Genomic DNA, 15,065 nt, shown 5'->3' with positions numbered 1-15,065 from the left:
AGGAACATATGTTGTGTTGCTGGCTGTGGCAGCAACGTGAGAGTAGCGAAGAAAGAAAAAACCACCCTGCGGAAAGTGAGAAGCTGCGTGATTCCAGGCTGCACAATCAGGCACAGGGAATTTACCACTGTATCATCACTTAGGCTTAGCTTTGAGTGCTGGTTCTTATTATTTTCTCCTTGCATTGTTCAGCTTCATGAACAGGCGGGTGATATCCACGAGCCCGTACCGGGGGAGCGCTGCCAACGGCTACGCCTGCCCCAGCGGGATGGCGCTCCATTACGACGATGTTCCCTGCATCAACGGATCGGTAAGAGCTCAGCCTGCACACAGCAAATGCTTTGCATGTGTTCATTGCCATGTGGACATCTGAAAATTGTATTATCTAAAGATCCTCACTGGGCAGGTTCCAGATGAACTCATGTTTTTTTTTGATTGGGGGTTGCAGACTCCTCTCACACCTATAGAATATAAGGGCATGGGACATATTGTTTACATTAACCTGCTTGTGAGCCAATGTGCATTTAGAAAGCAGTTGCCTGTTGATGATTTGTTGCCAAGTCCTTAAATATAATACTCACTTGAGGAGGTATTTTTTTAGATCAGAATGGAAAGGGCAAAATTAAGGACTCAGTTACACCAGGCACGTTTTGATGTCTGTTGAAAAAAAACACCAACACCCAAACACTTCTCAGTCTCTGTGGCTGCATTCCTGAGGATTGCAGGTGCTGCTTGTCCCAAAGGAGAACCACAGTGGTCACTTCCATCTTCATAAATTGCAGAGCTGATCATAGGCAGATGTGTAAGAGGATTTAACATCTAGTGGATGCTCACCAATAGCAATATGGGGTCCTCAGGAAGGTTGAAGATTTGCAGGGAAGCTACAGCCTATGTCAGCTCTTAATTTGGTCTGTTGAATTGAGGCCCCACTAAGGGCGAACTCAAGAGAAATTAATGGTTTCAAAGTGTGAAATTAACTGGACATTCAGTCCTCCAATATGTCAGTACTGTCCAAAAGATGTTAGAAATCCCCTCTTGGGAACAGTGCATGATCACTTGTGTGGGGAGCAGTCTTTGAGTAGTTCTTGGATGTGCTCATGCCTTTGTTTGAGTAGTGTACTGCCATGGCCAGGATGGGTTAATGAAGGTTATTTAGCAGTCAGGTTGGTTTCTTTTAAGGTTAATCAGATGAATCCTGGAGTACTGTTGTTGACATTTCCATTTTTCTAAAAATTAACAAAAAAAGGAACTATTTTAGTTCTTGTAGCTCAGAGTAATAAATCTCCATCAAATAAAATGTGCTAGCATACCAGCAGCTGATATTCATGGGAAAGACATGTAGCCTGAAGAAATTAAAAAAACAAGCTAGAAAAAACTTGGCTTCTGATAACTGCTAGGCTGTATTACTTTTAACAAGTCAAGTACCAGATGTAATCCTGTGGACTCATCTGTGTAAAACTGAGCATCCCCCTGCTAACACAGTCTGCCCCTGCCCCCTGGGTGCTGAAGGCATAGTCAGGGTGCTAGGTTTGCTTGCACTCAGGGCTGAGGCTGTGAGCCATGGAATGCAATGCTTGCTTTCCACACAATGTCGCTGTCCCCACTTTCTAAATAGTGTCAGTAGTAAGGGTGTATGCTCGCTAAGCACTGAGGGCTTGCTGGAGTCCAAAGCATCACTAATGTTTTAATTTCACTTAGGAGGTTCTGCATGGTGCATTGTTCACTAACTGCTGAGGTGTATGTGTTGCAGTGGGAACCAGAAGATGGCTTTCCTTCTTCTCGTAGCAGGAACATTGGAGAAGAAATGCTTTATGATAACGCAGGCCTGTACGATAACTTGCCGTCTCCAAAAATCTTTGCGCGCTATCCGCCAGCTGACAGGAAAGCCAATAGGTTATCTGCTGACAAACTCTCCTCTAACCATTACAAACACCCTGTCTCATCCAATCTGTCTTCTGCTCAGTCTGTCACTAATACCTCTGCTGTGGGGAGGGGATCTGGCTCGCAGGTACTGTACTGTTTAATACTTAACAAAGCTTTTTATTTGTTCTGTTTATCTGGTTGTTATCTGAAGGGACTCTTAGAGTCCCTTAGTGTTAGCACTGAAGTGCCTGGAGTTTAGTTATGAGCCCACTGCAAATGAAGCAGATTTGCAAAGGTGTAAATTCCAATGTGGAAGTAGTGGTACTTGGGAAAGGCTTTGCCAGCATGTTCTTGATGATTTACAGATGGTGAATAATAAGGAAAAAATCAATGTGACCTTCTACACTTAACCTGAATGCATGTCTAGCTACCTTTTGGCTCCTCAGGCAGAGATGTCTTAGAAAAAAAAACCAAAAAAGATAGGTGACATGTGACCTGACTGTGACAGCAAATTTGGCTCTTTAGAATTGTACTGATCTATATATCATGTATACTATGGTTAAATATTTTGTGAATATGCATATATATCATAACTTGATGTTATATATTCAGTAAATTATGTTGTATATATTCATATACACCATCTTTTTATTACTGCCTTATTACTTTTTATTATTTTCTTCCCCATAAAAAAAAAAAGCCTTTGTCTCTGCTGCTTTCTGAGGGTGGCTGCAGGCTTTTGTACCTCAAACATGAACCTACAGAGCAAATGAGGTCCTGTGAGCTCAGCCTTGTAGCAGATGGGCACAACCCAGCAGGGGAGCAGAGCAAGCCTTGCTCACAGCCCTTAGCTGGTCTCGGAAAGGTGGCCATTGGCTTAAACCAATGTATCACAGTGTGAATGTATCACAGTGATGAGTGGTTTTCAATCTAATCTGACATGGAACAGTTAAGATAAATGTTTCCCTTGTATAAGGTACTTATCATACTGTGTGTTAACTCACTTAACCCTTAAAAAACTTCATATTGGAATATTGGAATCCAGTGCAGTTGCAGAATTGGAGGTGGACATGAGCAATAAATTACTGCAGCAGCAAGCTTCTCTGTGCACTCCCAATTCAGTCCTCACAAACAGAGCATGGCACACATATGCCCTTTGCTTGGCTGGAGCATCCTCCAGGGAGACACTATGAGTAGTCAGGACAGGGTTATCTTTCCAGAGTTCAGTTCATTTCTGTGAGTCCTCTAAATGGAAATCCCTTTAACATGAGATGCTCTGTTCCTGGTAATCTTGTGAGCCTGTCTGGCCATTATGAGAGGGTTTCTTTAAGTAAGAAAAGCTTTTAAGTAGTAGCTAGAAGTTGTATAAGGGGAAAATGGTATCTTAACTTCTATCACTTAAAGACATGTAATAATCATATTGTTTCAAAAAAAATCCTCAAGGATGGCAAGGTCATATAGTAAATAAGAAATAATGTTGAATTTTTTGTGTGGCAAACCCTAGTAGGTTTTACTGTGTGAAATTAACTCTGAAAAACTTGTGTTTTAAGTCTTTACTGTAAAAAATTTTTCAAAGGTACATTTTTTTCTGCCTTGCAGTGGCTTTCTTAATACTGTAAATGCCAGGGTTCTAAATGCCTTGGAAACCATGATGCCACCAGAAACAGGGAGTTCATCCTTTGTTATCCTGTGATTGCTGGCGCGGCCCCAGCTGAGCAGGCAGCTCCCAGAGGCATCTCTGCAGGAAGCGCCGTCTCCAGCTCAATCAATGTGCTCTATTAAGGCTCTCTGATGTAGCAAGCACCTTTCTGTCAAGCTCTGCCCTTGATGAAAGGGTGAAAGTAATGGCCAGCGGCACGGGAATAGCTGGAGCCCATTTGTACTTTTGTTTTCAAACAGTTTAAAGGCAAGAAGCCTCCTGTGACTGCTAATGGGATCACCGCAAAAGCGAGGACTTTAAACAGCCAGCCCAAGAAATCCGAGACGGTTTCCTGTGTGAAGCGCACGGCATCCAGTAAGTGTCTGTCCTCACTGCTGCTCACTGGGCAGTCAGGAGGGTGCCAAGAAGGGCTCTCCTCTTAGCAGACAAGGTGCAGAACCAGTGTGGTTTTGTGAGCTGAGAGGCTGAGGAGGAGATGCCAAGACTGAACAGGACATACTTTGGTGACTTAATTCCAGCCATGCCACACGAGAAAAGGGTGCCTGTCATATTGGGAGAATGATAAATATGAAATGTGGACCTGTGGCTGCTGCAAAGTCATGAGGACAGCAGGGAAAAAAGGAAGGATAATGATTCCTCATTTGCAGCAGAGAGGAATTCTTTCTTCCTGTTGGAAAAGGAGGATGAGGAGCTGGTATAGCTGTAAGAACACTGTGTTGCTCTTAAGTGGACTTACTAATGAAGTCTTATTTAAGAAGCCATGGATTTAATGGCAACAAGAGAAATTGGTGTTGGACTTTCGGACAAAAGTAAATAGCTTCTAACTGACTAAAACTGGCCTAACAATTCTTTGTCAGGAATGATTTCCTATCATAGAGTGTGCCTTCAGATATGTGACAGACAAAGTGATCTCTTAGCTGACCTATCTTCTTTTAGTCTGCAACTGGAGCAGAGCTATAGAGGGAGCTGTGATATCAATCAGACCACAAATATATGAGCCACAAAATGAAAGCATTTGTATGGGAAATTAAAAAAGAAAAAGAAAGCTGTGAACAAAGAACTGTGAACATCTTTGTATTCTCTTATGTAAGGTGAGAAAAGATGTGCACTTGAAGTAGGAATAAAAGTCAGGCAAAAGGCCAAGCAGGTGGTTTTTCCTCTGACCCTTTCAATTAGAAACGAAGGGTTCTTAGCTAGAGAGGAGCCTCCTTTCCATCTTCTGAGCTACAGAGAAAGGCAAGACCATTTTTCAAAACCAGTGTGCTATAAAGTAACTGGTATTTCTCATTTTCCTCATGTAAATATAAAGAACAAACTCTATCCCAGATCATTGTTGTAGCTGTGCTGCAGAACTTGGCAGAAATCATGGACCTTGAGAAAGAGCCAGTGGAAGAGGAAGGCCAAACCTTTTCCTCAAGCCATAGAATTATAGAATGGTTTGGGTTGGAAGGGAGCCTTGAGGATCATCCAGTTGCAGCACCCCTGCCGTGGGGAGCCGTGACATGCTTCATGTCATGTTTAGTCTCAGGGACCAGTTCAGGGTTGTGCTGTTAATTTAAACCCTAATTAACTACAATCTGATACATGCAGATGCAGAGCAGTACAAATATGGCAAGAATCGTGTGGAGGCAGATGCAAAGAAGTTACAAAGCAAAGAGGAGGAGCTGCTGAAGAAAAAAGAAGCCCTTCGGAACAGGCTGGCCCAGCTCCGGAAAGAAAGGAAAGATCTGCGTGCTGCCATTGAAGTCAATGCTGGTAGGAGGTGCTTTTTTGGGCTGAATTCTCACCTGAGAATTAGGCTTAGCTATCCAAACACCTTTGTATTCTGTGCTGAATGTCACCCTAAACAAAGTTAGGTTTCAATGCTGAGCAATGCTCTGTAATGTCTGTATTTGCTTTCTATATAGATACAAAATGTATAAGATAAAAATACGTATGTGTAAGTGTACATCATTATTTTTATATATGCATGTGTATTTGTACACATACCTAAGGAATTACAGTGGTGAGAACTTCAGATAAGAGGGACATGGGAATAAGTTTTTTGTCACTAGCTAATTATATTTTCATGATACAGAAAAATAAAACAATACTGATTTGAAACCAGACTAGATATCTAAGAATGTCACTTGATAGAAGGCATTTGATTTATGGTACTAAACTTTTTACATTAAAAAGGTGTTTTATGTAAAGGACCTAATTATTTTTTTCATGTCACTGATACGTAGAGACCTTGTTTCCTTACTTTTTAGAAAGAAAATAATTTCTCCAAGTGTCACTTTAACATTATTATTACTGAAATAATAAAATTGCTGTGAATGGCAGGCAGGAAGACCCAAGTGATTCTTGAAGACAAGTTAAAGAAGCTGGAAGAGGAGTGTAAGCAGAAGGAGGCTGAACGTGTAAATCTGGAGCTGGAACTGACTGAGGTGAAGGAGAGCCTTAAGAAAGCCTTGGCTGGTGGCATCACACTGGGCTTGGCTATTGAGCCCAAATCAGGAACATCAAGTCCACAGGTATGCAAAGCCATTGAACGTGCAAATCCCAGCACCATGGGCTGGGAGCGCTCAGCCTTCCCAGCTCCAGCAAAAATGAGTAGGAACTGAGAGCTGTATAATGTTTTTTTAAGCCTGAGAAATTAAAAGCAGAATTAAATGCCTTTCTGTGTTATTTGCATTTCCTGCAGCAGCAGGGGGCAGGTAAACATGGGAATCACAGGCAGGATATGTTAGGATAATGTGCAAAAAGCCAACACCTTGTCCTCAGTGGTAGTATAAGTGCAGGAACCAAGACATTGCTCCAGGCCAGGGAGATTTAAATGCACCAAGTCATCATGCAGTGATGAAGAACTGCTTGTGCTGTTCCCCTGTCAGTTGTGTCACACTCTGCAAGGGCTGCAGCCATCACAGAAAGATCAGAGGGATACATCAATTCCTCTGGATTATCCATAGTTGTTTAATCAGACCCATAGTTCTTTAACAGAAAAGAAACTTCAATTTTCATCACAGAACGCACATGTACATTGTTTTGTTTCTTTTGTTCTAATCTTCTTTTCATCTATTCATCATTATTATGAATATACTTTCTTTAAAGAAGAGTTCTGCAGTTCTGAATATAAAGTAGAAAGTATTGCACGTGTGACTACTTGGAGGAAACTCAATATAGGCTTTTCACTCTTTATTAGTCTCCAATTTTCAAGCACCGAACGTTGGAAAACTCTCCCATCTCCAGCTGTGATACCAGTGATACTGAGTGCTCCATCCCTGTGAACAGTGCAGCAGCTCTGAAGAGACCTCCCTCAACAAACAACTCTCCATGTCGAGGCCATGTCCTTCGAAAAGCAAAGGTGAGAGCACTGGTGTCTTAATTGTCTTCCTATGTGCTTTTTCATACTTTCTTACAAAGTCTTATTTAGCCTTAAGAAGAGAATATGTAAATTATTCATATTACTACATAAATACTGCTGATTTGGGGAACCTTCTGCAGAAGAGTTGGTAAGTAAGTTTGGGAGACAGATTTGACTGTACTCTGATTCCATGTTTTTCTCTGTTGCTTTTTAGATTTGATTTGCAAAGTAAGTAGTCTGTAGTGTAGACAGTCCATGTGTCCACTACTCTGTAGCAGAGAAGTGGTTAAAAGAGCACTGTTACAGTAAGTGATTAGAAATGGCACAAGATTGGATCTGACCTTTTCCAGCCACTGCAAGAACATTATAATTAATGACAATGTGCAAGTATCTGCTCAATGTACATTTAAAATAAAAGTTGAATTACTTCAATTTTGTCTTGCAAGTACCAGGCTGAAATTTGCTGTCCTCTTTTATTGTAAAAGTTTTCTAATTTTTGTGGTTTAGTTTAAATGGGATTTGTATGACCATTCTTCTGGGCTAAATTTGCTGGCAGCATAAACATGTGGGCAACACATAACCAAGGGTGGCAGTAATAGTGCTGGGCCCAAGCTTTTGTTTATTTAGTAGTTCACTGCCAGTTGTAATTATAAACAGCAATAATCATAAACACTCATGAAAGCTATTTCCAATTTCTTCAAGTGACTTTTGTTACACGTATTCATTGATTATATACATTTCCAGTGTCTGAGCATAAGCCTGGAACCTAAGTGTAGTAGATACTGAAAAATAAGCATCTCAAAAAATTATTTTATTATTAAATTATTATAATAGAATTATTTTTCCTGATACACCATTTGTGACAGCTTTCTCACTCTTCTTCTACCCCCTTTGCGTGGACATCAACTGCTTTTTCCTGCCAGTTAGTCTGATTCATTTAAATCCAACTAAGAATAATTACACTCAGCATAATAGGTTTCAGTTCTAATCAACTTTGAAGTCTGCAGCTTGTGTTTCAAACCTGAGGAAGGATTTATATGCTCTAAAGCTTATCTGTGTTTTCCAATTATAGCCTAATTTGTGCCATAACGATATCATCTCTAACTGTACACTTTGTCTTAGATGTGGATGGTAGCTCAGCAATACTCAGGGAGTGTGGTCTAGCAGAGCACAGTGCTTGCAAATGGGAGCATGGATTTGTGCTGGACAGGCACATTAAATCCAGACATCTAATCGTTACAGCTGGAGAAACCAGAGCATTATAAAAACCTAAACATTTTTGGTGTAAAGAATACCTTCCTGTAGTACATTTTTTATGCTCAGCACATACCATAGAGGAAAAGCCCTGCTGTGTTTGGTGTTGGTGTGCTTTGGATGGCACCATTAGTTGGTCAAGCTTTTTGGCAGAGGAATCTTGGATATAGGATTAGTCTAATCAAAAAGGATATGGAGCAACTAAGCATATTTTTCCCATGCTGGGAAAAATAACTCAAAGTATCCAATTCAGCTTGAATAGCTTTTTCCCTAAAACCTCATGCACTAAATATTAAGAGTGAAATTTTGCTGAATTAGATAGTGCAACCCAATCTGTTCCAGCCCATTGGCAGCCACAGCTGCCATCAGGTGCACATCTGCAGCACGCCCCACACTCAGGGGTCGCTGTACGTGTGCGGGGGTGGAATTTGGCTCTCAATTCTTTTGGCCTTTTGCAGCTGCTAGTGAGCCCAGGCCTTGTAGATGTGGTCAGGAAAGGGTGTCACACATGAGTGTCCCAGAGCAGGACTTGGCTCTCCAGGCATGGATGTCAGTGCAGTTTGTGGGAGTGAAACTGATCCCAGCATCTCCAGCAGCTGGCACCTCTCCCAATGCTATGAGGGAGTTGTATAAATGTTCAAAATATCAGAATACGGTTTTTACCCCTGGTGTGTATTTGAATGCACTGAATGCCCCCCTTCTTGGCCTTTTCCTTGCATTGTGTCACAGCCAGCCTCGTGTCACAGCATGCTCACCAGGCAGCAGCTGCTGCTCTCTGTGCCTCTGTGCCCTGCACAGCTGGGACAGCAAGTTTGGAAACTCTGCCACCAGAAGCTTTCTCCTCTCAGATGCACTAACATTAGAAGGAGATACAGAGAGAAGCAGTAAGACAGATCTAGTGTTAAGAAAGAGCAGCAATTTGGGGATTGGCTGTGCAGGACACACATTATATATACACATACATACGCATACATACATTTGAATTTTTAAACTTTACTTTTTTACAAGTGTCTTTAAATTTTTTTTTAGAAAGTAATTATGCATATTTTTAAGAAGCCAGAAGGCATTTTAATTGCAATTTTGTCTAATCTGTACTTGGCTAGAAATGGAAACTCCAATTAAAATACGGAAAATAATATTCTGCGTCAGTAGTCCTAGAGAAGTAAAAAGATTCAAAAATCCTTGCTGTACAGCAATTATTTAAACATTTCACATATTCATTTAAATATCAAATTAGTTTCTAAAGCCAAATTGTTATGTGCAGCAAGAAAACTGAAATTAGTACTTCTGATTTGTTTTTGAAACTACTGGGCTGGTGAATGTCAGCATCTTACATCTTGCTTGTGTTCAAGGACTGGAGAAGAAAAGGATCTGTCCCAGTTTCCCAGCTCCCAGTCAGGCTGTCAGTGTTGACTGAGACATTCTTTCCTTAGTGTGAACCTGCAGGAGCAGTGGAAAGAAACAAAAAGTTCCTTTTGCACCTGCAAAAGAAGCTTCTGCTTTCAAGCCTTATTTAACACTTCAAAGAAAATCTCCTCCCAGTTGCTTAGCCAAGGATTTCCTTTAAGCTTTGGTAGCATATCTATGGAGAACACAGATTTAATAGAGTTTTTAAAGTAATCTAATTTCTACCAGTACTGTGTTTTAACTTTAGAATTACCATAATTTGAAGAGTAAAACTGAATATTTAAAACACACTGAATTTTAGTAAAAGCACCATTTAAATTTTAAAAAAGCCAAACAGAAGTTTAGAAACAAAGTAAATTATTGTCTAATGTTAAACCCAAGGATTTTTTTTTTCTTACACTGCTAAAGCAGCCATCAACTGTGACCTTCACTGTTATTTTACAACAGCTGAAGAGGTGTCATGGTCATACAGCTGTTGTAAGAGCCAGACTAATGCTCTTAGTGCTTTCAGCAGCAGGAACAGCTATTTACGTGCATAAGTAATGGATTTCAGTCAGTGCTCTTAAATGTTGTGGAATGAGTGTTAAATTCAGGAATTCGGGTTGGAAGCCAAGTCAGCAGGCTGCCTGCAGAGTGTCTCTCCCTGGTGGGTCAGAGAGGAATCTGCAGCCCCCAGTGCCTGGCGAGGAGCAGCTGGGGGTTCCTCCAAGGGGATTGCTGGAGCCAGAGGCCACCTCCTGTGGATCCTCAGTAGTTCCTGAGGCTGTAAGGGTGGGATTCAAGGAGGGGTGCAGTGTGGATGTCCTGAGGTGAGCCCATCCTGCTTCAGCCCTTCTGCTGCTGTGTGCTGTTAGGAGATGCTGTAGGTGACACTCAACAGCCACAAGTTTTACTGACCTGGGGGCTCGGCTGTGGCAACCTCATGATTTTCATTTATGTGGCAGAAGAAATGGCAGTACCTTGCTCTGAGACAAATGACCAAAAGCATTATAGATTACATGTTTTGCTGTGGATGGTGTCCCTGCCCTCAGCTAACAGGTGAGGAAACTGAGGCACAGAAAGTCAAAGCAATCTCTTTAATTTGCCAGGCAATAGCTCAGTTTGGATTATCTATAAGGGAAACAAATGCAATGCAAACTGACTTGTTTCTCTTAACCCTGTTTGTTAGTCTCTCTGCTAAGTTGCTCTTTTTAGTCATAAATTTATGTGTTTGCCATGAGTCTTACTTACAATAAAAAAAATTGAAGAGCAGTAAAGCAATCACTTGGTGTCAGCTCTGAGAAATATTGAGGGCTTCCTGCTGTCTTGCAGCAGTCATTTAGAGAGCCTTGTGTGCTTAGATCAGCCTCTCCCTTACTCAGGGAGAGCTGAGTGCTTTACACCAGCTGTGGGGTGTCAGTTGCTCCAGAAGTCCCCTCTGCAGAATACAAACATGGCTTATTTGCACTGCACTAGGAAATATGTTGCTGTATGTAGTTGTGGAAGGGTGGATGCTGTGCACAGACTATCAGAACATACTTGTTAGCATTCCCTAACTAATTTTTGGATTGAATCCAGCAAAGTTAATGAAAAAACCGTTATTGACCTCAGTTGTGGCTCAGCAGATACAATCACATCAGTGAAATACCCTGATTGTTATAACATTTTCTGTATTTTTTTCCCCTTTCCAGGAATGGGAGATGAAAAATGGAACATAAACATAACAAAGCCACTCACTTTCCATAAAGGCCTTACCTACTACAGACCAAGACATAGGCTGCAAAGGACTCACCTGGAAGGTCACATCAAGTGATAAAACATGAGAAGTTTTATAACTCTGTTAAGTTAATGGTAGCTTGGCGCTAATTTGCCTGTATTCCCTCTACTGTATTGCTGTGTAACTACGTGTGCCCCTTTTTATTAGCTGTAACTCCTTGTTTCCAACTTCACTGGTAGAGAAAATGAAAACCAAAAAAAACCCCAACCATAGGAACTAAAAAGGAGCATAAAGTCACAGTTGAAAGTTTACTTTGCTGAAGCAGCAAGGAACCAGCAGTGTTAATCATAGTGCATCAGATGGCTGGAACACTGCTGAAGACTGGTGGGAAATCCTGACTCCTGCAGGTTAAAACTGCCTTTGGAGCTCTGCCACAGAGCAGGTCTAACTCATCAGCAGAGGCTTTGCTGGTGGCTGCTCCCATGGCAAAACAAAGCTGAGGAAATGTGCTTGCAGAAGCAGCAGTGCCTGCTCAGCCCAGCAGCTCTGCAGGGCCACAAGGACTCATTGGTGAAGCATTTTTGGATACTTTTCAGACAGATGCTTTTGTCATGGGGAGATTAAAAGCTGCCAAACTTCGAGACAGATGCGTTTTTGTACGTTCTCTTTATTGCTGTTCTGAAGCACCAGTCATTTTCAAAGGTCATGTTCTTGAACTATGACTTGTTCCTGATTTTTTTAAAAGGCAAACAGGTATTTTTAGATACTGCTTCTTTTCTATACATTTTAAAGAAGAAAATGAAAACAATTGAACTTAGTCCTCAACAGATAACGGCAACTCAGAATGACTTATGCAGTCAGTCTTGTTTTGTTTTTTATAATATAGTATTGTTAAACTTGAGGTATAGAACACTGCTGTACTTAGTTTCCTTTGTCTGTTTTCAGACCTCAGCTATTATTTTTTGAGGAAGATGGACTGAAAAGGTAATAATTTTCAGACTCTTTTATAAACAGTTTAACAAATAATTGGGAATTTTCTCAAACAGGGGTCCATTTCTGATTACTAGGAAATAGCATGTTGCATTTTAGTCTGTAAAATTACAAGAATCTGTTTGTCTCTTATCCATGTCATTCCTGAGAAATTACATGCAGTAAATTGCCACTGAAGCCCTTCAAAATCTCAAGATTGGTTTTAAAAAATCAGAAGGGGGTTAGGGGGAGAATGTATAAATCTTCTTTTAAGCTTTCTGTTTTGGTTTTTTTAGGCCTTTGGAGAGTTTTCAATCATACTCTCAAGATTTTTTTCCTCCTCAACTGTGAGGAGTAGAAAATTAATTTTAAAAATTACCTCAAAATATGAGTAGTGTTTTAATCACAGATGTTAGGGCTGGAGTCTTGATAATCAGTTAAGACTGCAATTAAAATCACAGAAGTTGGCAAGACAGCAGTTATCAAGGATCCCATCCCTTCGTGGCCAAGCCTGCAGATTCTCTCTTACCTTTAGGAATGGGCGTGTGCAGCTCCTGGGGGTGCACTGGGATTCTCAGCTGAGCTGGATTCCAGAGGGCTCCCTGCAGGAGCTTGTGGGATTGGAAGGCACAGATCTGTCAGAAAGACCTGACAGCTGCCAGGAGATGGGGCTGTGTCCTGTTCCCAAATGCATTTAGGGCCAGGGACCCCACTGACCTTAGCAGTGTAGAAATGGAGCCCAGCATGAGAAAAGGCTCTTTGCTTCCTGGTACAAAGGGCCACAGGAATGCAGATACAGTAGGAAAGCAAGTGTCAGTGTGGTTTTCATTGAAAACACAATTTTTTATATTAGTTTAGGTCACTTATTAACTCTCTAACTTGAGGGCACATTCTGTACTGTGTGACTATGGACTAAACAGCATCAAATTCCCATAAATAATAGCAGAAGCAAATTTGAAGCAAAAGTTCATTTAGGCTTTTTATTTCAAATTAAGTTATTTATTTGTATATTTCAATAAATATTTAATTTATATCTGTACATATTTATAATGCAAATTAGGCTTCTAGTCAAGGTTAGCAGTGATGTAACAGTTGCCATTAAGAAGTGGTCCCACATGAAGTAATGCAGAGTAGTCAAAAGCCAGATCACTTGTCTTGTTTACCCAATATTGGCATTGTCTCTTTCCACCCCCTTATCCAATGGTTAAAAAAAAAAAAAAAGAAAGAAAAATTCCTTGGCAAGGACAGGTTTAATCCATGCCTGAGGTGGATGTGTGTCAGTCTCTGCCCAGGTAAATGGAAATTGTGTGGTTGGTGCTGCCCTCCTTCAGCCCTGCTGTAGGTGCAGGTCTCCCTCAGCACCTGTGGTGCCCCCTGATCTGAACATCTTCCACTCTTCCTCCAGCAGAGGCTCCACAAAGCCACCACCACTTCAGTCTGTTCTGTGTAACAGCCAAGGTTCTGAAAGGAAGAAAACCAAAAAACTTGGGAAATAACCTCTCTGTAGACCACTCTCAGTGCTGTGAAATGTACTCTGTTGCCTTGAATAGCACTATTGCTGCACAATTTTTTATAAAGAGCAACAGAACTTGTATTTTTCACTGTTTTTAGATGCCAGGATCACCAGGCAAACTCAGCCATAGAGCAGCATGACTTTTGTTTTAAAAGAAAACTCTCGTATTTTGAACCATTTCTATGTCTTCTAAGAAAATGTTACACTTATGCTTCCTCACCAAATGCCTGTTACTGTACCAGGTGCTTTTTTAAAATTGTTTGTTTTTTTTTTAAATGGGTGATGCTTTTTTTTTTTTATAAAAAACCCAGATCGTAACTTTGGGGGATCAAGGGCCTTTTTTTAATGAGATGATTGTGGCAATTTGATTTTTCAAATGGAGAATATTAATTTAGTATCAAGTTTTGTTAGACACTTTCAAATTAATTGGCCAAGGGTGTATGTTGTATGATAATGTTCTCATATTAAGAATGTAATTATTTCCTTATTGTATTTTTTAAAAAACAAAATCATATTTAAAAAAAAATCTCTGTGAAAAAAAGCATGATAGAAACATGAAAAAAAAGGTTTTGTTTTATTTTTGTTATTGGATATGTTGGCAGTGCCCATTATAATTGTCTGTAAATATAGCCTTTCTACTGTATTTCTCAGTGTATTTAAGTTCTTTCTGACACACATTCATGGACACTTCTGTTAAAAAAAAAAAAGAACAAAAGTAAAATAGACCCACCTTCAAATGTGTGTCTTAGTAGCTTCAACTAACTTTATGCCTTTCTAGTTTATTCTTCGGAAAGTCTTGCAAAGTGTGAAAAAAGACTGGCACCTGGCAGGTGCGACAGATCCGAGACCATTATTAATAAAGTTACCTGTCAAAAAAAGGATTTGCAGTGCTGTTTCTTGGTGTTTGTCAGTTCCAGAAGGCCCCTAAGGTGCTGAGATGGCACCATAGCAGCTCTCCCACAACAGAGACTCAGTGAGAACCATTCTCCCGTGCCAGTCAGTTGGAAAATGTTTGGACGTTATCTTGAGTATTTTTTGGCATCAGTTGTATCCCCATTTAACTGAGCAGTGACCTCCTGCAATGTGAATGCAGCCCAAGGACTCTCTTGGCAATGGAAATGTGGAATTTGATGTATTTAGAGCTCATAGCAGCACTTCCTGCTTGCCTGTTGCATCTGCACCAGTTTGCTTAAATGTCAATGCCACTGGTAAATTATGCAATATGTAAAACATTAAAAATTACCTCTAAGACATGAAAGTGGATTAAAATTAAACTGAGATGATTACCAGGCTACTTAAAGATGAATGTAGCAATTTCTTATGGATGACTGACAGATGAGATTGAGAAGTGTAAAGC

The 15,065-nt window shown here is 40.5% G+C and overlaps 1 protein-coding gene across 2 annotated transcripts in view; it reads left to right on the top strand.

Moving 5' to 3' along the window:
• AFAP1 (actin filament associated protein 1) overlaps positions 1–14,589 on the top strand; it is a 111,510-nt gene extending 96,921 nt beyond the window's left edge. The window contains exons 12-18 of one of the 2 annotated variants that reach the window (XM_077177746.1): positions 193–310; positions 1,751–2,008; positions 3,763–3,877; positions 5,114–5,278; positions 5,849–6,039; positions 6,708–6,869; positions 11,201–14,589. In XM_077177746.1, the coding sequence (XP_077033861.1) occupies positions 193–310; positions 1,751–2,008; positions 3,763–3,877; positions 5,114–5,278; positions 5,849–6,039; positions 6,708–6,869; positions 11,201–11,227 (1,036 nt within the window). In that variant the 3' untranslated portion in view covers positions 11,228–14,589. The remainder of the gene's footprint in view (positions 1–192; positions 311–1,750; positions 2,009–3,762; positions 3,878–5,113; positions 5,279–5,848; positions 6,040–6,707; positions 6,870–11,200) is intronic. The other variant, XM_077177747.1, reaches the window with a different exon arrangement.
• Positions 14,590–15,065: the final 476 nt, after the last annotated feature.

The sequence above is a fragment of the Agelaius phoeniceus genome, chromosome 4 (assembly GCF_051311805.1).
Source record: "Agelaius phoeniceus isolate bAgePho1 chromosome 4, bAgePho1.hap1, whole genome shotgun sequence".
NCBI lineage: Eukaryota > Metazoa > Chordata > Aves > Passeriformes > Icteridae > Agelaius > Agelaius phoeniceus.
This window is presented reverse-complemented; position numbering and strand designations above follow the sequence as displayed.